The 27,503-nt window shown below is 48.2% G+C and overlaps 1 protein-coding gene across 1 annotated transcript in view; it reads right to left on the reverse strand.

The window, feature by feature from the left end:
* NDC1 (NDC1 transmembrane nucleoporin) overlaps window positions 1–26,959 on the reverse strand; it is a 245,122-nt gene extending 218,163 nt beyond the window's left edge. Inside the window, exon 1 of the mRNA XM_086952478.1 lies at window positions 26,714–26,959. Coding sequence (XP_086808604.1) covers window positions 26,714–26,752 — 39 coding nt within the window. The 5' untranslated portion in view covers window positions 26,753–26,959. The remainder of the gene's footprint in view (window positions 1–26,713) is intronic.
* Window positions 26,960–27,503: the final 544 nt, after the last annotated feature.

A 27,503-nucleotide genomic window follows, 5' to 3' on the forward strand; every position in this document is an offset into this window, starting at 1 on the left:
GGGAGCTGGCCAGTCGGGTAGTACCTGAGATCATGGGTGCGGATGGCAACCCTGTCACCGACCCTTCCGCCATCGCTGAGTCGTTTGCCGACTATTTCAGGGGTGTTTACACCTCCTCCTCTGACTGCACAGAGGCAGACGCGGCAGAACTCCTCTCGACCGTGGATCTTCCCTGTCTTACGGAGGAGGACCGCGATGACTTGGACAGGGACATCACTTCTGATGAGATTGCCCTTGCGATCCGCTCCTTGAGATCTGGCAAGGCACCGGGCCCCAATGGAATCCCGGCTGAGCTCTACAAGATACGGCCCGATGTGATCTCCCCGCGTCTTCGTGCTATGTTCCTAGAGGCGAGAGACGCTGGCGTCCTCCCACTCGATCAGAGGGTGGCCACTATTGTGGTCATTCACAAGGACGGTAAACCAAGGGACGTGTGTCGCTCCTATCGGCCTATCTCCCTGCTGAACACCGAACCGAAGGTTCTCGCCAAATTGTTGGCTAACCGACTGGTTGGGATTATTGGCGACCTGGTGCATCCGGACCAGTCGGGCTTTATTCCGCACCGTAACACTGCCCTCAATCTGAGACGACTTCACGGCGCCCTGGCTAGGGCGCATACTCTCACGGAGCCAGCAGTGCTGGCGTCTCTAGACGCCACCATGGCGTTTGACTCCATTGAGTGGAATTATCTCTGGGCGGTGTTAGCTAAGCTCGGTTTTGGCCCGGTCTTCCTCGGCTGGGTGAAGCTCCTATATGCCAGCCCAATGGCTAACGTATCTGTGAATGGTCGCCTGTCGACGACCTTTGTCCTCCACAGGGGTACCAGACAGGGCTGTCCCCTGTCGCCCCTACTATTCGCCCTGTCTCTCGAGCCCTTGGCGGCCACTCTGCGCTGCCACCCCGACCTCCATGGTATCACCTGGGCACCGGACTTTGAGGACCGTATCTCCCTCTATGCGGACGATATCCTCCTATACCTGACGTCCCCATACCAGTCACTCATCGTCGCCTGCGACGTGCTTGAACACTTTGGGAGATACTCTGGCCTGATTATCAACTGGGCCAAGTCCTCCCTGTATGCTTTGAAAGGGGACACGCCGCGCCTCCCTAGAGGCTGCAACATCCAGGTGGCCACACAGGGCTTCAAGTACCTAGGGATCTACATCTCTGGGAACCCGAAGGTTCGTTACGACCAGAACTTGCTCCCTCCACTGCAACGCCTTCGACGCGACGTGGAGGGTTGGCGTAAGCTCCCGCTCTCCCTACTTGGCCGAGCGGCCCTGTTTAAAATGATGTCCCTACCCAGATTCCTGTATGTTCTACAAAACACCCAAGACCCGGTACCGGCCCGATATTTCCGAGACATTGAGAGTCTTCAGCGGGCCCTGCTCTGGGATGGCCGACCTCGGGTGGCGATCACGAAGCTTACGCTCCCGTGGTATGACGGGGGCATAGCACTGCCGGATGTACGTAGATACTATTGGGCCTCCCAGCTTGCGGCACTCAATCACGGGTTTTACGGGCCGGTGAATAGCCCCGGGTACGCTATGGACAGGTGGCTCATGAGTGGAGGTAATTACTAAGGCGCCCTTTACTCCAAATCCCTGGATCGGCGTATGTCCGGTCCCACTAAGACGGCAGTCTCTATTTGGCGTTCGATCATCAAGGTGCAGGGATGGCAGGGCAGACTGACCGGTTTCACTCCCCTCTGAGTCCGATTTGTTGGGCAGGCTATGGCACACCAAGGGCTTTGACAAATGGGACCTTATTGGCATCACCAGGGTGGAGGACGTGATTTCCAAAGGGACTATTAAGACCTTCCCCCAGCTACAGACTGAGTACCAGCTGGGTGACTCGGAGTTCTTTCGGTATGCGCAGCTGAGGCACGCCTTGCTCTCTGCTATGACCCCTGGGGAAGACATCCCGGAAAGCTCACCGCTGGAGGACAGAGTGCTGGATGGCCATATGCCAGATAGCGCAATCTCGCTGTCCTACAAAAAATGAATCAATGTTCGTACTGACAACCTCCTCGGGCTGCGGGACCAGTGGGTGGCGGATGGCCTGGAGATCGATGAGGAAGACTGGCAGAGTGCAGTGTCCTCCCCTAAGGAGGTGGCCATCTCATCCCGGCTTCGTTTGGTCCATTTTAAAATCCTGCACAGGGTGTACGTTACTGGCCCCCGCCTAATACACATGGGTTACTCGCCCGACGGCCTATGTCGTCGAGGCTGTGGTGCCCTCGCCACCTTCATGCACATCCTCTGGGAATGTCCGGTCATAGCGTCCTACTGGAGGAGGATTCACAGGGTCATGAGATAAGTGTCGGGTGTGGGGATTGTGGCGGAAGCCCGTAGGTGCCTCCTTAATATTTGGGAGCCGACGGATCACAACACAGCCCAAACTCAGTGGGTGACCCTAGGCAACATGGTGGCCAAGAGAGACATCGCTCAAAAGTGGGGGGCCAATACGGCACCCTTGGTGGTGCAGTGGAAGGCCAACATGGACTGGTGTATGCTCCGGGAGAAGACTGTCTATGTTGCCAGGGGTAAGCCCAACAAGTGGAACAGGGTGTGGGGTGCCTGGAACTCTTACCGGGGTGATGTGTGTTTACCGCCTGAGCCTGCCTCACTGGATGAGCACCTGTCAATGTGACCTAAGACACCAACTGTATATGATATCTGAGTGATCCTGTCTTTCTTCTCCCCCCTCCTATCCTCTACGCTTCTGTGCTTCTGAAAAGCTGATCTCCATCTCCTCCTGGCCTTATACTCCTTGCTGTGTTCTCCTCCCATTGCCACTTCTTAGCGCCGATTGGCGTTTCTTCACTGTTATAAAATATAAAATAAACCTGTAATTTCCTGATGTACCTGAACTGCACTATTATGCTCTGTCTACTATGCTGCCTTGCCTCCGGGATGTCAGGCTGAATAGCTGTGTGCTTTCGTGAAATAAAAAAAAAAAAAAAAAAAAAAAAAAAAAGAGTACAGCACTAATGCAATCTCCAAACAAAAGAACAGCCAGGGAAGTAACCGCCGACAATAGCAGTCACACGGAGCACGGACAGCGGGAGGGGGGGCGGGAACAGGCACACGGACAGCGGGAGGGGGGGGGGGGGGACAGGAACGGAGAGCGGGACATCGCGCAACCCAGCCCTGAAAACGACACTTTAAAAATGGCAAAAAACAAAGCTTGAAAAAAAAAAAACCAACCGCCCACCGCCGCATGACGATCGCAAAGGGGCGGGATGCCAAAAATCGCGGGAACGCCCACGAATCTGCTCCGGCTTTGACGGGCAAATCTCTGTTCCAATGGCTAGCCTCCATTTATGGAGCTAGCCAATGGAACAGAGGGGCGGGACTACACTCACATACTCTGAACAAAAGATTTCGCCTACGCGAAATGCTGCTTGCGCAGCTTTCGACAGGCGAAACCTAAAAACTGAGAATCTTGAATTTAAAACCGGACACAGTTTCCCAGTTGATAAACTGCGGTGGTAGTCTTCATGCAGCTCAGTTACAGCTCAGTCAATTGTAGCTCTTGATTGCTAACCCAAACAAGACTTTTTCTTTCAGCAGCTTGATGAAAAAGCCACAGTTCCTAGTAAACCAACTGTTACATCTGACAGTTATATCTCCCATGAACAGCTGTTCGCACAATGGCCCAGATTTGTGCAAGGTGTGCTTGGAGCATGTTAGCATGATTTAAGCCTTAGTGTCAAAACCTAAAAGAGGGGGCCCTGCAAATGGGCAGTAGTTGGTTTCCTTTTTCTGAGAAAGGAATTGGTTATATACATATAGAGATTTGTCACTTTGGCTTAAATGAATGCGTTGTTTTAGTAATATCAACATAAAGTGGACCGATTTACATGTCCTAAGTATTTTTGTATTAATTATATTTATAACTCGTGATAACAATATTGTTGGTAAGCTTTTCTGTCAGAAGGCAATTTTACTGATGGATTATTTGTAACTGAGGTTTGGATGAGAAAAGGGAACTTCTGTTGTTTTCAGTTATATATCCCGTCCCTCTTCCCGATATTGGGGTGGCTCCTCATGGTTTTTTAAAGTAGTTGGTAGGGTCACAGGCATCTAAAGAAGGATTCTTATGGAGTCGAGTAGTCCATGTTCTTTTCAGGCTCTTGGTGAAAGAATTTTCTGAGATTGTTGCAATAATTAACTCTGTGATAACTGGGGTCACATACAAAGTCTCTTACCATAGCTGACAGCAGGTTCACCAGTGCATTAAAGTAACGTATCTGATGATATGTACTACTTATCCAGAGGTTACAGGTAGACTGTCTCGAAATTCAAAGCTTCAGAGAAACATACGTGAACAGGAATACCAGAAATCTTCACAGGCAGTTCTACATGCGCACCTCAGGTACTGATGATCCCCCTCAAGTATTCTACACTTTTTGATAAAATGATTCTGGAATATGCTAAGGGACATGGTCACAATTGGCGTGTAGCACTAAACCTGCAGAGCTCGCCTAGCAGTCTGAAGATTTCTTTAATGCAGCTACCTGCACAGAATTCATAGAGAAATAACAGGCCTGAAGTATAAAGAGTTAATGATTCACTAAACAGTGTGCACTAATTACTGATACAGAAACAATATTTACAAAGGGTTCATAACGTACAATTAAGTGGAAGCAGTTGGTAATCAGTTGCAAGCAATAAAAGGTCCCTTTCCCCCACCACCCTGAAAAAGCACTTCAAACCTTCATAATGGCAGGCCTCTGGGCAGTAGTCAGGAGGCAGCACACACTAACAGACCAACAAAGGAGAAAGTGTAAATTTTCAAAGAAAGGTTGACTGTATCATCAAACAGAAGAGGGATTTGCTAAGTACAGGCTAAGAAGCTAGGTGATACTTGTATTGATAGGTAAACTTAAACATATGCTACATAAGCACACTCAACTTAGTTAAGGCAATTTCTTCAGACCGGTCTTGTGTTGTTTACGTCTTATAAATCATAAGCTGCAATGCACAGCTAATCCAAAATTTTAAATCTGTATTAAATAAACAGTGGTTCCTACCAAATTGCAATCTGGTAATAAAGGTACATAAGGCGGTAAGGTGACGGTGGCAGTGTCCCCGACCCGCTTGCTTCGACCAGGCGGCCTAAATTGCGCTCTATTCTGTGTTTGTGTAAACCTTTTTAATTTCACTGTACTTGTATTGGCCAGTTTTAAACTTCGCATTTGCATTCTGTGCTGACTTATCACGCCAGAATTAATACTTATATAGAGCGCCATCGCGCCGATTCTCCCTACCTGATCTAATAGGAGGGGAAGCAGTCTTATTTCCTGAGGGCAGCGAGAAGCCTTGGCTCAACTCTCCTTCCTGTCCGCACCGTTCCGACAGGGTAACTAGTACCGTTGTGCGGAGGGCGGGCAGGTGAGAGCCAGGTACTTCCGGCAATCACTGGAGCGGGTAGCGCTCTAGTGGTTTTACTTCAGGGGCTATTTAGCCCTCGCCCCCTACCGGGCGCGCAGCGAAGACACGCCGAAGAGCAGCTTTTAGATCCACATTTTAAAGCAAAGGAAGATTTTATTCTTCTCGGTGATTTTAATATTCATGCAGACATTTCTGCGCACCCAGAAACCATATCTCTGCTTGCTGACCTATCCACCCTTGGTTTAGATTTGCAGAACAGCGGACCCACACACAAAGGAGGCCACTCCTTAGACTTGCTCTTCTCCAATTGCTCTAAAGTACGGTGTCAACCCACTGCTCAAATAAATTGGTCTGACCACTTTATAGTGGAATTTTCTTTATTAGGAGTGAACAAACCCTCTCAAAAGAACACTCTCCTGCCAATTTGGCGTCAACAGTGGCACAAAGTAACGGTGGAGGAACTACAGAGGGTATGGAAGCAGCCTAGCTTTATAGAAAAGGATAATGTGGAGTCCGCATTATCCAAATTCAACAACTCTCACAGAGGCAATTGATAAACTGGCCCATCTGAAGCTACATATACAATACCCCACCTCCAAGCAGGAAGCATGGTATACTGAAGCACTCAGAATAGAGAAGCAGGGGTGTAGGAAGATAGAAAAGATATGGAGGAAAACGCGAACAGAGGAAAGCAAGAAAGCACATCATGAAGCCCAGTCTAATTACTATAAAAATATCAAACTGGCACGGAAGAACAGCCTTACTCAGCAACTCGCAGAGGCGCGTAATTCCTCCAAGGAACTATATAAAATACTACAGGCGTTTGTAAAACCAGTAGCACGTGAAAGCCCAGATGATTTTTCCCAATCCTTATGTGATGAAATTTCCTTGTTTTTCGAAAATAAAATCAATTTGATTTATGATAAAATTATGAAGGCCCCCAGCCAAAAGAGCAACATCTCTATCCACTCTACTCTGCCCATAAACGGAGATATCTCACTTATGACATTTCCAGCAGTCAGTGACTTAGATCTTCCCTCCCTCATTAGTCACATAAAATCGTGGTCTCCCGATGATTTCTTGCCCGCCAAAATGGTTGCCTCCCTGAGCACTTTGCTTGGACCTCACATCCAAGCAGTAATAAACCATTCTCTCAGGGAAGGGCATGTGCCCACGGAGTGGAAGAAAGTGGTGGTGAACCCTGTCCGAAAGAACGCGGCACTTCCATGGACAGACCTTTCAAACCTCCGACCCATCTCCCTCCTGCCTTACCTTAGCAAAATGACCGAGAGACATGTGAACACCCATCTGTCCAAGTACATCGAGGCAGCGGAGGGTCTAGACTTTACTCAATCCGGGTTTAGGCCCAATCACAGCACCGAGTCTGTCCTCCTCTCAGTTACCGATAACATCAGGATGTCACTGGATGGAGGGGGTTCCATGATTCTGGTGCTGTTAGATTTATCCGCTGCCTTTGACACGGTGTCACATGAGATACTTCTCTGTCGCCTGAGGGAGGTGAGCATAGGAGGTGCGGCTCCGTCCTGGTTGGAGAGCTTTCTCTCGGGCCGCTTACAAGGAGTCAGATTGGGCTCCCATCATTCCATCTCAAGGGAGCTCACCAAGGGAGTGCCACAGGGCTCATGTCTAAGCCCCACACTCTTCAATGTGTATGTGGCCCCCTTGGCAGACATTGTAAGAGCACATGGGTTCACCCCGGTGTCGTATGCCGACGACACTCAGCTTTTATTCCCCTTTCAGACCCTCACGCCCGCAATACAAAAATCCTTTGCGGACGGAATGAGGGCAATATCGGACTGGATGGCCTTAAATTGCCTCCAGTCCAACGTAGGCAAGACGGAAGTCATGCTGTTCGGGGAGGCCACGCTTCTGTGGTCTCCAGAATGGTGGCCCCTGGATTTGGGACCAGCACCAAGTCCCAAACAGACCGTAAAAAAATCTCGGTGTGCGGCTCGATAAGGCACTTTTGTTTAAAGAACATACAAATCAAGTCGCAGGATCTTGTTTCCGTGTCATCGGACTGCTACGATGCGTGTTTCCATTCTGACCTGATAACTACAGGAAAATACTTGTCCAGACGTTGGTAATCAGTAGGCTGGACTACTGTAATGGCTTGTTCATCTCGGCCAATGAGGAACAACTACAAAGATTACAAGTGGTTCAGAATACTGCAGCGAGACTTGTTCTCAATGCTCAGCCAAGGGCTGCTTCACGTCCCCTCCTGGACAAACTCCATTGGTTGCCGGTTAGGACACATGTAAAATTTGCTGCACAATACATAAGTGTCTGTTTGGTACTGGACCCAAATATCTGAATGAAAAATTCAACCCTTACAGTCCTGTACGCACTTTGCGCTCCAGTAGTTAGCAACTGCTCCAGGTTCCAAGGATTAGAAAAGCTAGGCAGGGAGGTCGAGCTCTCTCTTACAAAGGCCCCATCTTATGGAACTCACTCCCCCCTACTCTGAAACAAATCACCAACCTTCAGTCTTTTAGGAAGACTCTAAAAACATATTTATTTTTGGCCTTTTAAAATATTGATTCCCTCACAGTCTATGATCGTGGTTAGGCTTTTTTGGTAAAAGCGCAAGCGCGGAGATACCCCTCAGGGGGTCGAGTCCTGCGCTATATAAGAATATAAATAAATATATAAATAAATAAGGCTCAGAGATTCAGAAATTGTGGTTCCTTAATTTTAACTATTTTAGAAAAAGCAAAGTCACTGGTTTGCACATTGGCCCAAAATCTCTTCTGAGCATCTTCAATGGCTGACCTCAGCACTATGCATCTCCTGTGGCTGGCGTTAGGCTAGCACTGGTTATTCCTTTGATTGGGTACTTCCGGGTCAGTTAAGAGACTGATTGAGCAGGTTTTGCCTAGCAGATCCCGTCAGTAAGTGTGTGCATTGTGCTCCACACTCTGGAAGTCTTGTGAGGGAATGCAATTCCAAGTACTTGCTTTAGGGAACTTACACAGGCTACGCCTCCTTACCTCCTAAACAAATAGAGTTGATTATTTGAGCTTTAAGATCTCCATGCAGAGACATACATTCTTAAAGGCTAATTTGATGGCTAGGTAAGAATGTTCGCATTTCACCAAGCAAGCTCCAGATGGGGCAAAAAAACTATTATCAGTTTAATGGAGTCTGTTGAGGAGGCGGAGAGATAGGAAACCTGACCTTGCAAATTCCCCTTTGAATCACATGATAGTAAGGGTAACTACAAGGCCAGAGGTGTACAAATAACCACTATTCCTAAACTCAGTATTTTGGAAACATTTTAGAAATACACAGGTTTCCTTCATACCCATTTTCATTCTTTATATTTTACCACATGCACTGCTGTATATTGGGTTCACAATGAAAAATCATTGTAAGGTGCAGCTCAGTTGGCACGACTAGAAAGGTCATTCAGGCTTAACAGTATTGCTTTGTAATTTGGCATTGTGACAAGAAGTTACAGATAAAAATATCAAACGCCTGTTTTACCCCCCACTCATTTTCAATATTTCTTTTTATTCAGTTATTTTCTTTGAGACAACCTTGAGGGATCTACACAAAAAACCCCTTACACAATTCAGAATTTGGTCAACTTTTCAGAAATGTATAGCTTTCTGGGATGAACCATTAATTTCACACCTATTTCCACCACAAAGTGCCCGTAGATTGAAAATCACTCTTGATGTCCGATTGTCCACCCTACTATGGATCCGGAGCAACTGGGCCAAGTACCCTTTCAGCACTTGACTTTCAGTGGTAGTTTAGGGCGAGCAGTCCAATGAACAGAGGCTCACCAATCAAAATACATGCAGGAATAAATGATTGCTCAAGTACTTGATTTTATGAAAAGTAGTATGTTATTTTACATCTTTCAAGACAAAGGGAAATACGACATTCCACAATCCCCTGAGGTCAGGGCTCTAGTGTTTCATTAGGAGGTTCCCAACGAGTCCCACTCCCTCCTCTCTCTAGTGATACTGGTTATTCCTCCATTTACTTTAAGAAAGATTAAGGGGGGCGTGGCCAAGATGGCAGGCTAGGAGGACGAACTCTCTGTGAGCTCCGAAGTCCCTGAGGCCCTGCACCGCTTCCAAGACGCTGATCTCCCCCGGATTGAGCGTGGAGGGAGTCCGCCGCTGCCTGGAGCCTCGCTGAGCGCACTAGATCCGTCGCTGAGCTGGCAGCCTTCGCTGGGCGACGATCGGCCTTAGAGAGGTGACGGAGTCCCGGAGAACGGCCGGAGGCCGGGACCCACCGCCCTGCGTCTACCGGGGACCCCCCCGACACGGCAGCGACGCGGCAGTGAAAGACCCTGGGCGACACCTGGACCCGCGTATACGGCGTTGCTGGCGCTGTTGGTGGCCGTGCGGTCAGGTGGGTCTAACAGCCCGACGGGACCAGCGTGGGGAGGTGCCGGCGAGGGGGGCCTACGACAGCCCGGGGATCCGGAGGCCAACTAGGCCGGAGACACTGCTCGACCCCCCGGACCCGCCCCCTCCCAGGAGCAGCGAGGCCTGCTCCGGCTCGAGTGCTGCGCCGGGGGCCCCCGGCGGCGTGAGACTGCTTTTGGCCCTGTTCGGCCCCTGCCGCCGACCCTGTGGTGGTAGCTGACTGCCCATACGCAGAACCCGGCCCGGCCCTGAGACTCGGCCCCCTGGGCCTCCACGGACTTCTAGCGCGGCTGCGCCAGGATAGGCCAGGCGTGTGTGTGGCCCTGGTCAGCGCGGGCCTCGTGGGTGCGGCCCTGGACATCTCTGGCTGACCTGCCTGCGGCCCTGCGTGGGCGAAAGGGGAGGTGAAGCGCCTTGGAGGTGGGCCCGAGGCAGAGACCCGCTCACCGAGGATTTCTCCGGCCGCTGGGGCGGCTCACACGGACGCCGCCTGTAAACCCCCCCCGAGTCCTGCAGCCCGCCGCCCGCCCCTGGACCTGCCCGGGTGTCCCGTGGGCGGCTATTGGTCACGGGGCCGCGCTTGTGAGGCGCGCCCGGGGCGCTCGGATTGCGCACTGCCCTGCCGCTCGGACCTCAGGTGGCGCCATTGAAGCCGCTGTACGCCCAGGGGCCGGAAATGTCGGGCTCCAGAGGGGGTAAGAAGGGGGATCGCACCCTTCCAGAGATGTTGGGCCGTGGGACCTCTCGCCAGGACAGAGGTCAGACAAGCACCGGTCCCCCGCCGAGCTCACGGGGTGCGGAGAGTGGGGAGCCCCCAGTGACCAGGTCCTTTCTGGAGTCGTTGTTTGGCACCCTCAGGGAAGACTTCCAGGCGTTGAAGCAGGAGGTGGCTGGGGAGGTGTAATAGCAGAGTTTTTGGGCTCTATTTAGCAGTGATATAGACCTTAGTCTTGCTCACATCTAGTATAGGTATTCTTAGCCTGTGTTGGCCCTTTTAAGCCCTTTTTTCCAGACCTAGAAGCGGATAGCTGCTTAATATGATGATAGATCCTTTATTCTTGACTTTAACCTGTCTATTGCCTATTGGCTTTGACATATTAGACACATTGGTATGGTTTATGTAGGTATTCTGGCAGAGCTAAGGGGCATTTCATCCCTTTCAGGCCTAGAGCTAGAGGGACTCCATCTTGATGAAGCTGAGAGGCTTTTCAGGGTAAAGGCAAAGTTTATAGTTATAACTGTTGTTCGCCCTAAGCGGACCGGAGAGAACCGGCCAGAGCTGAATCTAATCAGGAATTGTTCCCGGGCTCAGGTCTCTAGACGAAACAAGCAGACTGGTCACTGTGGGAGCGTCTAGCGCAAGGAGCCTGGTGCATGGGATTGGTGGGAGGAAGCTGCTGGCTGGAACTTTCCATGAGGAAACAGCATTCTATATCAGTGAAGTGCAGAGGCGGAGCCAGTGAGTCGAGTGGAGGTGGCGGAGCCAGTCAGTCGTGTTGAGGTGGAGGAGTGGAAAGCAGTGGAGTGGAGTTGGCAGAGAGAGAGGGTTCAAGCTGGAGAGAGAGCTGAGTTGAATAGTGAGCTGGAACTGAAGGAAGCAGTCAGAAGCAGTTGCTTATCAGGAGGAGGTGTGAATAGCTGGAGTCTGAAGTAATGCCTTTTAGAAGAGACGGAGGAGAGATCGTGGACTAACCTATGGGAGCAGATGGAGTTATTTGGACATTGGTGCAGAGACAGAGCGAATAAGCTAGTGGAATGAACGGTGATCAGAGCGGAAGGAACCATTAGATTGAAGCTGGAAGGTGGAGACAGTTCGTGGGGGAGAGGAGTCCAGTGCAAAGTGATCAGCGCAGAGGTGTACCCAAGAGTGCAGGAGAGAGAGAGAGTCTGAGATGAGCCAAGGCACAGACGAGAGAGGAACCCAGATGACAGCTAGAACAAGACTACACACTAATCAGGTGAACTCTATCCTTAATCTTGTCCTTATTCCCTAAGCTATTGTATGTTTAATCTTTCTCTTTCAGCGGTGTGTTCTACCTATAGTCTTTGTCAGTTACAGATCTGTGTAAATGTTTATATTGTTCTAATAAAACCAAACTGTAAAGCGCCTTATATCCTTGTTCAATCTAGTTAAATATATCTCCTAGGTGTTTACTAGGTACATGAATGGATGAGTAATCCCAATCAGGTAAGTGGTGATCACATAAATAGGGAGTGAGTGGACCTATGATGCCAAGAATAAGAGGTACATTATATTAATTGGCTAACTCCTAATATTGTAGTAGCAGACCCTTAGTGAAGAGACTTGCCAATATATATATATATATATATATATATATATATATATATATATATATATATATATATATATATATATATATATATATATATATATGTTCATAGGAATGTGGTCGTCGTTGATATGCGGCGTTAGTGAGAACGTTGGGTAGGAGACCAGCGTGTATACCCACAAGATTGTGGCTTGAATAAGTGAGAGCGTCAGGTGGGAGACTGGCGTGTAGGTTTGCCGGATTGCGAACCGTTTGGAAAAGGGAGCATTGGGTTCTGCAGGCCCATGTGTAGACGCACCGGATTGTGTGTCATATCTGCCCTAGGGTAGACCGGTCTGGGTCGGGGTGGCCGCGAGACCAACTGATGTGAATATAAGTGTGGTGTAGGGTATGGATATCCCTAGTAATCAGTGAGTATTCTTAGTATCCCTATAGATTTAGTGGTGTTTTTAATAATATGAGCTTGTACATTGCGAGTTCCCCATCCTCAGGTAGGTACCCAGGTGCCTGGATGGATAGTCCTGAGGAGGGATGTGATTATGTTCTGGCTGGGTTGGAGGGGCCCCTAGGGGCTGATCCCATCTAATCAGAAAATCCGGTCATTACAGGAGGTCCGCGAGGTGCGCAGGGAGGTCGACTCGTTGGGAGACAGGGTGGCCTCGGTGGAGGAAGCCGGCCACTCCAGAGATGAGGAGATTGTCCACCTACAACAGGAGGTCCTACGGCTCACAGAGCAGCACATCGACCTCCAGACGCATAATGAGGACCTTGAAAACAGGTCCAGGCGCAACAACATCCGCGTACGAGGCGTCCCATCTAAAGAGGAGGGAGAGGACGTGACCGCCTATCTGTTGGACCTGTTCCGTGATATCCTGGGGGAGCCCGGAGACTTCCCAATGAGGATCGACAGGGCGCATAGAGTGGGCCCCCCCCGAAGAGCCTCGGCGCCTCCGCCGGACATTCTGGCCTTCCTCCCGGATTTCCCCCTGAAGGAGCGGATCCTTCGAGAGGCCCGCAGGAAGCAGCCCCTATCGTTTCGAGGACAACAGGTGGCCCTCTTTCAAGACTTATCCACCATCACCTTACAGAGGCGCGAATCATTCAAGCTTGCCACGGACTTCCTACGAGAACACGACACGCAATACTCCTGGGGCCACCCCTTTAGACTTATTTTCCGATGGAACGGGAGACTGCACCAGCTGCGGTCCCTGCAGGATGTTTGCGAGGTGCTAGGCCTAACGGCAACTGAAGGAGAGACTCCCACGCCCGACCGCCGGCGGAACACCAGAGACGGCTGGCAGTCGGTCCGGAGACGGCGTTCTCCCGCCCGGCCCTTGCGACCCGACTCACCCGCGATCAGAGTGGAGATGGACAGTGCGCTCCAAGAGGTATCCAGAGAGACGGCAACCGCGGAAGTGGCCTTAACGGCCTAACCAGACTCCGGGGGAAGATCGACATAGCCTCATCATCAATGCAGGTGCGAGGGTTCCAGGGACGGGAGGGGGCGGAGGGAGTGGGTTGTGGCTGGACGTCCACTTTGCAAACTTTCCACGGCCTTGTCCACTAGGGACCGGACTGGGACAATGGAGTTGAGTGTAGGATTGGGAGGTAGGGGTGGGAGGAGAGGAGGGGGAGGGTCGGGGAACCACCGGCTGGTGGGCTCCTTGGACACAAAGAAGGACAGCCTGCAGTTAAGGAGACCTGGTTTGTTGGGGGGGGATGTGGGAGTTGTGGATGGGGGTTCGGGGTCCCGGGTGTTGGGGAACGGGGCAGGGGAGGGGGGAGTTCTGAATTCCGGGGGGGTTGTTGCTAGAGCGGGTAGGGGAGGGACTGGGAGACCGTACTGTGCTATAGTATTGCCTGATTTCACTGAGTGCTGCACACCTGTATTGCTAGTTGCGGGGCCTTCCCTGCGCTGTCTGTCCAGCCTGACTTTGCTTAACCTGTGTACATTTCCTTGATGGCCCTTAAGATTTTAACCTTAAATGTGAAAGGATTGAATAACCCGGTCAAGCGCAGGGCTGTGCTGTCCCTTCTAGATAATGCCCAGGCGGACATCTGTCTCTTACAGGAAACTCACCTCTTGGCCAAAGATTGTCATTGGATGCGCACATCGAAGTTCCCCACACAGGTCTTCTCTTCTGACACGTCTAAGACAGCAGGGGTTGCCATTCTCGTATCTGGGAGGTTCAAAGGGGAGTTCCTACACAAAGTGGCTGAACAGAAAGGGAGGCTCTTGGCTTACAGGGTTAGACTGGGTGGCCTGGTGTTCACTATAGGCACGATTTACAGCCCCAACGATCGACAGGAACGGTTTCTGCTTCAGGCCCTAGAGGAGGTAACGACCACCCCTGATAGGCATATTGTCTTGGGGGGGGGGGGGGGGGGGGGGAGACCTGAATATGGTTTTCGATGCACCCTTGGATAGATCGACTGAGAGACGCTCCCAAGCGGGCGAATTCTCACAAGCACTTAGGTCCCGTATGGATGACCTTGATCTGCACGATCTGTGGCGGCGGCTCCATCCCACGTCCAGGACGTATTCCTATTATTCCCATGCCCACAGATCCTACGCGAGACTGGATCACCTGCTGGTGTCGGGCCCGGTCTGTGAGCTAGCCTCGTCCTCCGAGGTAGGGGTGCTTTCCCTGTCGGATCATGCGCCGGTGGAGGGCGTTTTTCGTTTGCCCCCTGTCTCCCCCTCTCGGGGGGTCTGGCGCCTTAGGGACACACTGCTCCACAGACACTCAGTGGTCACGCGTATACGTGACTCCCTGACTGAGTTCCAGCGTAACAACGATAACGGGGACACCACCCGGGCGACGCAATGGGCGGCTCTGAAGGCGGTGCTTCGGGGCGAGTTCATCGCGGTCTCCGCAGCGGAGAACAAGGAGCGCCGGGCGAAGCGGGAGGAGCTTACAGGTAAAGTGAGGGAGTTGGAACAGGTACACCAAAGGACGGGGGCGCCCAGGGTTTGGCGTCAACTCAAGGCCGCCAGGAAACTCCTGTCCGCGCTGGATATGGACAGAGCGGAATATGCGGCGCTACGCCTGAAGCATAAGTACTATACCGGGGGGGGGACAGATGCGGCCGCCTTCTTGCGAACAAACTTCGCGTGCAGCACCAGAGACACCGGGTGAAGGAGTTGTCTGTCCCTGGTGGGGGGACGGTCACGGAGGATGACCAAATCGCGGACGGGTTCCGTCGGTACTACGCAGACCTCTACGCGGGGCAGGCCCCCTCGGCGCAGGAGGAAGATGACTATTTGGACACGGTCACTCTCCCCTCCCTTGCCCCGGACCAGGCTCAGTACTTGGAACGAGACATCAGACCCGAGGAGGTAATCTCGGCGATTTCCCACCTTAAACTGGGGAAAGCCCCGGGACCCGATGGCTACACCCCCCTCTTTTACAGGACGTTCTGCCAGGAGTTGGCGCCGATTCTGACGCGCCTCTTTAATTCATTCTCGGAGCCTGGGGCCATTCCCCAGGACTTGCTCCTGGCGACGGTGTCGGTGATCCCCAAGCCTGGCAAAAACCGAGCAGAATGTGGATCCTATAGACCGATCTCACTGCTGAACACGGACCTCAAGCTATATACGGGGATCCTCGCGGCGCGGTTGGCACTACACATGCCGGGGCTTATCGACCCGGACCAGGCGGGATTCATTCCTGGCCGGCAGACGGTAGACCACACCAAACGGGTGGTCCACTTATTGGAGAAGGCCTCCAGAGTCCCTGGTGAACGTATGCTACTTTCCATCGACGCGGAGAAGGCGTTCGACCGGGTGCACTGGCCGTACCTCGAACGGGTGCTATGTAAGATAGGCGTTGGGGAGAAGTTTCGCACTTTCGTATTCAATTGCTACAGATACCCTTCTGCTGTGGTACGAGTGAACGGCTGCAGTTCTGGTACCTTCGTGATAGAGCGGGGTACCCGGCAAGGGTGCCCGCTGTCACCGCTTCTATTCGCCCTTTACATGGAGCCCTTCGCCCAGCAGGTTCGTACCAATCCGGCAGTGACGGGCATCCGGATGGGGGGGATTCGTGCATGTTCTTAGTCTTTACGCGGACGATGTCATCCTGACGCTGGATGACCCGGGTCGTTCCCTTCCCGCGTGCATCGCTGAATTAGATAGCTTCGCCAGAGTAGCAGGTTTCAAGATGAACTTGGGGAAATCGGCGGCCCTTGACATCTCCCTGTCTCCCATGACGAAATCTGACTTACAGGGGCTTTTTCCCTTGATCTGGTCTAAGGACTTGGTGCCTTATCTGGGCATCCTCCTGGCGCCCTCCCTCCCTGCCATGGTATCGGCCAACTACGCGGCTATGGGCAAGAAGGTCAAGGACGAACTCGCCCGATGGGATAAGGGAATGCTGTCGTTGCTTGGCAGGATAGCAGCGGTGAAGATGACCCTCCTCCCGCAAGTCTTATATCTCTTCCGAGCCCTCCCACTTCAGCCCCCGAAAGGATGGATACGGCAGATCCAGGCGGATATCGCCCGCTTTGTTTGGCAAGGCCGCAAACCCAGACTTAAGAGGGCTCTCTCCACGCTGGCGCCTGAATCCGGTGGCCTGGGTATACCGGACCTGACCAAATACTTCCAAGCGGCGCAACTCAGACACCTGGTGGAATGGAGTAGGTGGGAGTCCGACAAACACTGGTTGTTCCAGGACCAGGCAGTGGCGGGCCGTCCATTGCAGGAGATACCATTCTTGCGTAGGCCCCACCGCCCGCCCAACCTCTACGCTTCCTTTGTCACGAGGGTCCCACTGCAGATATGGGATGCGGTGAGCAGCAAACACGAGCTTACTACCTTTCCGTCGCCGTTCACCCCGATAGTGGACAACCCGGACTTCGGTCCCGGTACGGAGCCTGGAGCGTTTGTGCGCTGGCGCACGGCTCGTTGCTCTGCGCTGTTCCACATGTATGGCCCGGAAGGAGCCACTCCCTTTCAGGACCTCCGACGGGATTATGATCTACCTGAAACGGAACGCTTGCGGTACATGCAGGTGCGTCACTGGGCGCTTCAACCGCAGGTGCGAGACCTGGCCGATCGGAATCTTACGCCCTACGAACGCTGGTTGGTGACGCGCTCCTCGGACGCCAAGCTCATCTCGGACCTGTATAAGCTTCTTCAGCCCCCCCCGACCCACATCTATAATCCTGGTCGTGAACGCTGGGAACGGGATCTTGGTAGACAGCTAGGACACACTGACTGGGAACGCATCTCTTATCGGGCACGACACTCCGCCTACCACACAGGGCTCACCGAAACATTCACGAAAATATCCACCTACTGGTACTACACCCCCGCCCGGTTGCACGAAATGAATCATAATATCCCCCAGACCTGTTGGAGAGAATGTGGACAAGTCGGGACACTCACACATGTCCTATGGGAGTGCCCCTTACTGGGCCCCTATTGGGAGGAAGTGCTGGGGGAGATAGACCGATGTTTTGAGATTGAGCTCCCACGCTTCCCCGCCTATGTTCTGCTGGGTCTGCCCAACGACCTGATGTATCCTCTGAAATCCAAAAAGGGTAGGCAAATAGCAATTGCATTGGGTTCGGCGGTCCAGAATATACTTATCCATTGGCGCACCACTACTCTCCCCACTGCGGTTGGCTGGTTGCACAGGTTGTGGCATGTCTTGGGGATGGAGAAGATGTCCCTGGTGGCGGCAGGGGAGGTGGATACATTCGAGGAGTTGTGGCTCCCCTTTCATACCTTGTTACAGTCCGAATTCAGGGAAATCACTTGTCCCCGGTACCTCAGACTGCTGCGTCTGACGTCCCCGGCGACCCCGTCCACTTGACCCATTAGTGACCACAGGAATGTTGGAGGCCTAGGCGCTCATCTGCTTTGACGACGTAGGGCACTTGTAGCACAGTACGGGGGGTGGGGATAGGAATGGGGGGGGGGGGGGGGGGGGGAGTTGGGTGAAGGGGTGTTGAGTTCTGGTCATGTCTCACTCGAAGGTGCGCCTGTCACAAGACCTGGAATGCTGTTGGCCTTTTCTCAATGTAGCCACAGGTCGCACTTCCGTAGCAAATTGATTGCTCTATTCTCATCGAGACACTTGTATTTGTTGACCTGTGTGGTTTTGTGTTTAACTTTTTGATGCTGCAATAAAATACTCTAAACCTAAGAAAGATTAAGGTGAAGCCTCACTAGTAGTCTGGGTCTCAGGAGTCCCAATCTGACTCCATATCTAAAGATGGAAGTGTTTCAGCACAGCAGTGCTATGTGGCAAGCAATTTTCTCCCAGGGACGACAGGCCCAAAATCAGTCTTACCTGCAGGATTGGAGTGACTGGGCTCTCGAAACTCACCCCTCCACAGGTGTAGGAGCCGCAGTGGCTGCCTTCTATCACTTTTCTGCATGAAGACGGACTGTGTTCAGCGGTGTTCAAGTTCCTCATGTGCAGTTGTGCAGCTACAGAAATCAGATGTTCTTTGTGGCTCCTCCAAGTAGGGAAAGGTATTTGTTCCTGTCCACAGAAAGTGTGAAGGTCCCGACACTAGTCCTCAATTATTGTCCAGGTTTGTGGGGCTTCCCCCAGCAGCCTCTACCCTCCAGTGACTATCCAGGCAAGGTCACACTTTTTGCTTGATCCCGTTGGCCCCTCTAGCACAAGAGGTCATCATCTCTCCACAGCACACATGTTCTGATCTAATAGGCACAGCACATTTCCTCACAGCAGGCCCAGCGGTGTGGAATTTATTAAAATATCTACTCGTCCATATGGCAGGATGCTTCCTAAATCTACTTGTCCTGTAACAAAATCCACTTGTCCTTTTAGTGATATGTAGTGTGGCGACAAATTATGGCAGCAATCTCATTATATAAGAGCTCTTATATAGCCTCTCTGATTATGCCAGGGCTCATATCATAGTAGTGTTTGAATACTAGCAATCACTTTATGTTGCCACGTTTCAGCAGATCTACATACTGGGACTGAAGGTAGTGGTAAGCAATAGTTCCAGGGTTAGAATGCCCATTTGAGTCTGTGCAAACCTACTAAATTGCCTATTTTAAGAGTTTTCAACAACTCTTCTCTAATCTTTTCCCATACTGATAAAGGTTGGAAGAAAGTTTACGTCTGTCATTATCAGGAGTAAATTTCCAGAGTTGGGGAAAAAAGTGGTTGGTGGGAAAATGAACTTGCAAACCCTCAGGTTTTCGCATGAGCAAATCTACACATGCATATTTGCTCATGCTAAAATGCAGTTCACAAATATTTTCTAGGAGTACAATTTCTTGCCCTACTTGTGTAAATTCCTGTGAATTCACGAAAGCCATATAGCTGCACTTAATGCAAGGACATGTACCAAGGGTGCACTTTTGAGACTTTCTTTAATAATTGGGCCCCTAATTTTGTCTGGCGTTAACCATGACCTTTTGTGTTTATTAAAACTCTTTCCCTCTCTCTCTGTATCAGCTGGCTTCACTGTGAGTGACAGCATTTTTCGGTTTCACAAGGAGCATATCGGCTCACAAAGTTTTGTTCAGTGCCTATAACTAAAGTGGCAGTGTGTGCTTTTTGAGACCAAAAACAATTTTTGTTTTGCCAATGTTTGTTATACTGGTGAGGACCCGGCAGCTCTCACATCAATAGGTTTTGACAGAAACCATGCCAAAACAAGTCACACATTGCCAAAACTAAAAAGCTGACCACCAATTTCAGACCTACTGGCTTTGCCAATGCTTGTTATTTGTATATTTCCCATAATCTTATTAAAACTGGTTACACTGATTTTCCAATATGAATATTTTTGGGAAATACTAGCATGCAACACATTTTACTAAATGATGCTGCAAAGAAATGGTACCTGAAATTTCTCAGTAGTTTAGCAAATGTTTTTTCCCCCCTACTTTCTTTTTGTTAGGAACTTTTTATATTGAAAGCAAATAATCATTAATCTTGCTTTCAAGCTTCTGCAAATATCTGCATCTAATCCGAGAGCATTCTGGGAGCATTATGCATAGCCTCATATTGCTAAACTTTTAAACCGTGTGTACACATTATTATACTGGAACCACTGTCAGTAGTGCAGTCAGAATTTACATTTACTTAGAGCACTCACCGAAATAATAAAGGCTTCAAATTAATGAACCATAAATACACATTTGAACAGCATTAACATATGCACACAAATATTAAGTTAACTGCAGGCAGTGCCCTTCCCTGACCCTTAATGTGGTACTGCAAACTGGCAGCCAAAGGGTTTGTGCTGCAGGGGGTTGGGCCTACTTGTCCCAAGGACACAATATACATTAAAACTTGTTGCCCTTGACCCCAAACAGTATGCCCTGGGCGTTGGGCTATAGGTGGTTTCTGGCTTACCACCGCCCAAGAGTTACGGCACTTACAGAAGAGCAATCTCTTAAAACATTTCCCGGCGTATAGGGTCGCAATTTCCTCACTGCACACAGGCAAAAACCAATTTAGCAGAGCGAGTCTCATGGCTCACTTCACGCAGCCCTATTCGGACACACTAGGGTCACAGATTTTCCCTGCACACTGGCAACGACCCGCTCTAAGGCAAGCAGCCATCTCCTCACACTACGCTTAGGGAATCCACTCAACAGGATTCCTCAGTGTACCTCACACTTTCCAATGCTTGGCAGGCAGCCAGTTGGTCTTTGATTCCCTAGATGATGTTCCTCACCCAGGACACTAACAGGCCTTGGTCCCCAGTCCAGGTCAAATGCAGGTGTCTTGCAGAGCGTCTCCTCCTCTGCAGCCAACTGGCTGCCTAAGAGATGAAATTTTTGGGGGTCTTAAGCTGCCCTTCACATAGTCCATTTCCAGACATCAAATGTGATTTACAGTCAGAGCCTTTGAAGTTTATATTAGAGGTCTTCTTCCTTTTGAAGTGCCCACTCCTTGCCCTCTCAGAAAGCAGTCTGTCACAGCAGCCCCAAACCGGACAGTCCCACAACAAAGCACACAGGAGTGACTAGCAGTTCACAATTGGATGTCAGCCACAGGGCTAATGTCCACTTACTTACAGGTAAATGTTATTAGACTTGGTCTCTAATGTCCTTGTCAGTCATTACAACCACCTTGACAGCTGACATTCATGGCCTTGGTATTGTCAGGGAGTGAGGTGGTGTTGAAATGAAGATAGTACAGTCGGAGAGGTAAGTAGAATTCTTTTAATCTACAGTTAAAGGGTTATGACTACACCGGAGCCAGAACTCCACCTTCACGATACAGACTTCAAGTAACTCCGAGCCTTACACACAGTTTATCCATAAAATTCCACCTGCACTCACGGTCCACTCAGTCCACACCTTCACTCGACACACGACAATCCACGAGCCCATACCACACATCTTCCCCCTTCAGCAATTGCCCACAACCCAACATACATATATTTTTTTTTACAATAAACAACAAAATCTATCCTAATTTGAAATCAGCAAAACGAGCAGGCATCCTCCTCGCTCTTCCTTCACGACGTAAAACACCACTATTACTGGTACCAAAACTCAGACACTCAACATTGGAACTAGAACCAGCATTTCCTGCCACCGCGTTATCACCTCTGTGAATCCAGCCACTATTACCTTCACCACCTTTATTTACCAACATGTAACCATTACATCCTTCTTCAACCGGCATTCTCCCGGTCATTGCTGAAACGTTACTGACGAAAATTCCATTGTTTACCATCCTCCAACTCAACAGCACTACCAAAAACTCTCCGTACCTTTAAAGGCCTTGACCACACACTTTCACCCTTCAGAACAATCCTGGGATTCTTTACACGGACCATTTGTCCCACACGAACCGAAGGCCAATTACCATTTCCGCTACTAGTATGCCCAGAATGTTTGTGACATTGCTTAACCTTAAATCTGATGTCATCTTTCATAATGCCATCATCAGAACACATGGTCATTCCTTTTCCTCAACCACCAAGAAACCAAAACTGTAGAAGATTTCCTTCCTCTTAGAACCTCAAAAGGTGTCTTGCCAGTGACTGAATGAGGAGTAACACGATACCCATGAGTCTTTCTTGTAAGGGCTTTCTCCAAGGTAACCCAGCACCCAAAGCTAGCTGAATCACTTCCCTGACAATCCTGTGAAAGCATTCTACTTGACCGTTTCCTTCGGGATAATATAGAGATGATTTAATATGGTTAATGCCCATCTCTTTTAGAAATAGCTGCATTTTCTCTGAAACTAATTGAGACCCATTGTCAGAAACTAAAGACTCATGCACTCTTTCTCTTGAAAATACATCTTCCAGAAATTCAATGACTACATCCGAGGTCACATAGCTAACAATCCCTACCTCCAGCCATTTGGAATAATAGTCAATCAATACAATGGCAAAACAATCCTTAGATGACAGTGCAGTGAACGGCCCCATAAAGTCGATAGCAAGCTTTTGCCATAGCCCCTCGGGTAACTCTACTCTAGTTAACAGCACGCGCAAAGGTTTGGCAACCTTATCACTAGCTCCACAAACCTTGCATTCTCTAACCAAACGATCCACCATGGAATCAATACTAGGCCACCAAAAACATTCTCTAATTCTTCTTTTGGTGCTTGACATCTCTCCATGCCCCTTGTGGCATCTTTCAGTGATATTCTTGCGTAAACCAATTGGAGGTACAATCTTGTCACCCATTTGTGACACACAATTCTTCCTTAATTTTCCAGAATGCTGAACACTCATCACGCAAAACAGATTCTTTCGGTCAACCATCCTTCATATATTTCTCATGCTCTTTCAATACAGTATCATTTTAAGTTTCACGCAACCAAGATTCTTCTGATAGGATATCCTTAACTCCTTCACCTTAACTCCTTCACCGTCAATTGATAGTATATCATTTAAGGTGAATGCCACATCAAATTCACTTACTTCCCCTGATTCAATATCATTTGAACTAGACAACCGTGAAAGACCATCTGCGACCACATTTTCCTTCCCAGGGATATAATCTATTTCATAGCTAAACATCTGCAATTTAGAAGCTAAACGAGCTAACCTCAGAGGTAAATTTCTTCCACCTTCAGGTTTCAAAATGTTGACCAACGGCTTATGGTCTGTCCTAATCGTAAACTTCCTTCCCCACACATACATGTGAAACCTTTCAGTAGCCCATGTAGCAGCAAGTAATTCTTTTTCAATCGCAGAATAATTCTGTTCACAAGAAGTTAATGTTCGAGAAGCATATGCCATAACCCACTTATCACCATTAACATGTTGTGAAAATACAGCTCCAGTACCATTACCTGAAGCATCTACAAATATCAGACATCAGTTGTTCCTTGCTACTCGGTTCCGAAGCAGATAAAATGGCTTCCACATGGCTCAATTTGGGTCGAATTCCATTTTCTGAAATAACATGACCAAAGTATTCTACTTCATGTTTACCAAATATGCACTTTTCATTTCTGACTGTTAATCAATGACCTCTAAAAGCCCTTAAAACTACATGCAGATGCTTATCGTGTATTTCCTTGTCATTCCCAAAAATCTAAATGACATCCTGGAAGAAGACCCTTGCACCTTCAATTCCATGCAATACTCGACATTTCCCTTTGAAAAACAGCTGACGCACTGGCCAGTCCAAATGGCATGCGTCGATATCTAAACATGCAGTCAGGAGTAATGAATGCTGTACAGTGCTTGGATTGTTCATATAGTTCAATCTGATAAGCACACGCTAAATCTATTTTAGCAAAAACATGAAGAGCCCCCAACAGAAGATGTTAACTCTTGTAAATTTGGACGAGGAAATGTATCGATCCAAATAGCTTCATTTAAGCATCTCAAATCTACACATAACATAGATCGCCATTGGATTTAAGTGAAATAACCACCGGAGAAACCCAATCCAAACTCTCCACTGGTTTTATGATTCCATCCTTGCACAATTTTTGTAGAATATCTTAACTTATCACGATAGTTCATAGGAACATTGCTAAGTTTCTGTCTTATGGGATACACTCCTTCTCGTAGCACAATTTTATGTTTAAAATTTTTCATTTTGCATATACCATCAGCAAAAACATCAGGATACATTTCCTTTAAAGTAGAATACTCATTACCATTTAGTGAATTTTTACATTCTTGTCCACCTCCAATAGCGAATACAGGACACTCTAAACTAGGATCAATTTTAATGCCTAATTCAAAAATATGCGGCCAACCTAAAATGGTTGCTCCTTTACTGGCCACATAAACGTTACCTTGGGATGATTTCATTCCAACACACATGTCTGCCCATATGTAACCTTCTGAGGGAATTTTATAGCCAGAGTAGCTTCCAGGATTAATATCTGGTTTTGATAGGGACCTACCAGGCCAAAGTTTTTTTAATAGCTCCATTCCTATGATAGTGCACCAAGCACAAGAATCCACATTGGTGCTCACTTCTACATCATCAATGCATACAATACATGAGGACAATTTCTTTGTTTTGCTAGTAATCAAAATAAGTTTATCATGAATGCTAAATATCTCTCCGGCTATCTTCGATTCATCATCCTGTACATCGTCTTGAATTAAATAAACCTTGTTTTTCTCACTATGACATACTCTACTAAAATGACCTCTCTTCTTACATGTAGTGCATATTTTGTTCAATGCAGGACACCAATTAGAATTAGCTAAATGGTTACTAGAACCACATCTATAACATAAGAATTTCTTAGGATCAGGAACTTTATTGTTAGCATTGCTATTCATTTTCCTACTATCATCTCTATTTTTACTTTTGACCTCTTTATTCATATTACTTATTTGGTTGACGCTACTTTTCTCACTATCCACTTCACTTTTTTCATCCCTCACTTTACGTATACATTGGTCAAAAACCTCAACACTCCTAGCAGCCTCAATAGCAGCTTTCAAAGAAATGCTACCGCATGACCATAATTTTTCTTGGATTTTTTTACATTTTGTTCTCATTAAGATTTGGTCACGTAAAACTTGATCATAGGTCATATGATCAAATTCACAAGTAACTGCTAAACCTCAAAAAGCTGAAACATATTGATCAATGGATTCATCTACTTTCTGTACTCTAGAATAAAATTTAAATCCTTCCATTACTACATTAATTTTCCTGCCAAATCTTTCATGCATTTGTTTAACCTCTTCGCCGCTAATGACAAGGGTAACTCGTCATGGACTTTCCATTGATTTCAATGGAAATTATATGAGAAGCAGAATAATGCCTTAGCAGCCAAGTGGTTAATTGCGTACTTATATACCCCAATATCACCAGCATTGTCCAGCGTAGGTAAATATTTGAATTCTCTCAGACCCACAGCACCTAATCTATGTTTGAGAAGAAACAATTTCCTTTCTTGGGAACATTTCTCTTCTTCAAGAACCTCTACATATGCCTCAAACAAGTCAATCCATAAGTCCCATGCAATAGGTGGCTCCCCTCGTTCTGCTAAAAATAAATGGTGGAGGTTGAATTGCTGCCATATCACAATAAAGAAGGAAAAAGAAAAAAATATATATATATATAAAAAGTTAGTGAGTCATTAAAGTCTCTACTATGAGGTGTGCCTGTCACCGAATAGACAACCACAGAAGAGTGCCGGTCACTGAATGGCAATAAGGTGGGTAGGCTAGTGTTTATAGCACCCAAAAGGTGGGTGGAGATACCCCTCCACTTCCTATTTTTATCTCCTGGTTGAGGTGGGGTCCACCTCAAAAGAAATGAATGTTTTTTTTAAGGCAATGGAGTTCACAAAATGTACATCTTCCAATTTGAATTAAATGAGTGCTTATGTGGTGCTGGAACAGTAACCTAATAAAAGTTACAGCTGCTTTCTTAGACTTAAATGCTTACGTGTCTTATTTAGAAGTGACTGTCGATTCTTGCCAAACACTCTCATATATATTCGCATATTTTGTAAATCACCCAGCTCCAATGTTGCTCAACAAATAAACAAATTCTCCCATTTCTGATGAAGTTGTCACAGAATAAAATTATCTTGTGAGTGATTAAAAGTGGGCTGTGGTATTATGTACACCTGTAATGGCATCCTAAGTTAGGCTGTCCAGTCGTTTGCTAGGATATATTTGTACAATTGATGGTTTCTACTCAGCTGGTGGCGATTGCTGTGGCTAGCTAGAGTCTCCGATATGTGTAACCTATTACATAATCTACTTAATTTTATTGAGCCTCAGCGACCTTTCTTCTGTGAGCGGAACTTAACATGGGCCTTCAATACAACAGTTATAATTATTTCATCATGATACGACATGTATATTGATGGGTATAATGTAGACGTGTTAGTGTTTTCTTACTTTTAAAGAGGTACTTACTGTGGTACTGTTGCTGGTGAACAGTTTTGCGTTTATGAAATAAGACACAATGTTGTTTGTAATGAATATTCAGTTAGTGGCATTAATACTGAACTACATTGCATGCAGTGGACATGCACTACAATATTCCAAATTCCATGTCGACAGCCAATTCTTTTGAGTCTAATGACATTTATGTCTGCGCCCTCCTGTCTCGAGTTTCAGTTATTGGGATCTGCTTATCCTAACCACAACCTCTATCTCCCACACACTTTCCTCACCCTCGCCCACCATAACGAAGCCAAGGTTCCCTTACCTTGCTGAGAAACCAGTGCTCCTGCCTTAAGGCACTCATGGTGTGGCCGCGAAGAGTTTGTAAGGAATTCCACTTGAAATTCCTAGTTCAATTGGGGGTTTCTGACGTGCTCAGGCGCCGCAATGACGAAGTTCTGTCAACTCGCAACAAGCCGGTACGCACCAAACAGCACCGCGCCACTTCCATTCAAAGTGCCTGCTCCGCGGCTTTTCGAGGACCCCGGTCGGGGGTGCCCCCTCTTTGCCTGACCCAAAAACAAACTACATACACTGTAGCCCTTCTTCTATGTCTTTAAGTCGAAGGGAGGCAAAAGAAAGCTGCAACTACAGCATTCACCGTTCTATAAACATAAAAGAAGGCCTGCACGGAACGTACGGATAAGCCTTATTAACCACCATGGCATCTCAGCGGCCATTGACGAATTGCGGAGAGTTGAGTATTCTGTGTAGCCAAATGTGAAGAGAAAAATGATCATGTAACCATGAGAACTATGTATTCGCTCGCAATTGTTTTCTATTTTTTCCAAATATTACTATGTACATTTTTTTACTTGGATATTGTCTGTTGTAACTTTGTGCATTATGTACACCTGACATTTAAATAAAAGCAATAAAATCAGTTCTTAGAAAACACATTAGAAAAGTACTATGGGCAGAACTAAATATGGCAAATTGTGTTCATGTACTCTGAATTAAAACTTTCTTCCATATCATCAATCAGTAACTTTCAGGGGTTCATTTACAAGAGGTCTGCGCCGCCAGTGTGTCACGCAGCAGCCACCCTGCATGGC

The sequence above is a fragment of the Lissotriton vulgaris genome, chromosome 1_1 (genome assembly GCF_964263255.1).
Source record: "Lissotriton vulgaris chromosome 1_1, aLisVul1.2, whole genome shotgun sequence".
Lineage (NCBI taxonomy): Eukaryota > Metazoa > Chordata > Amphibia > Caudata > Salamandridae > Lissotriton > Lissotriton vulgaris.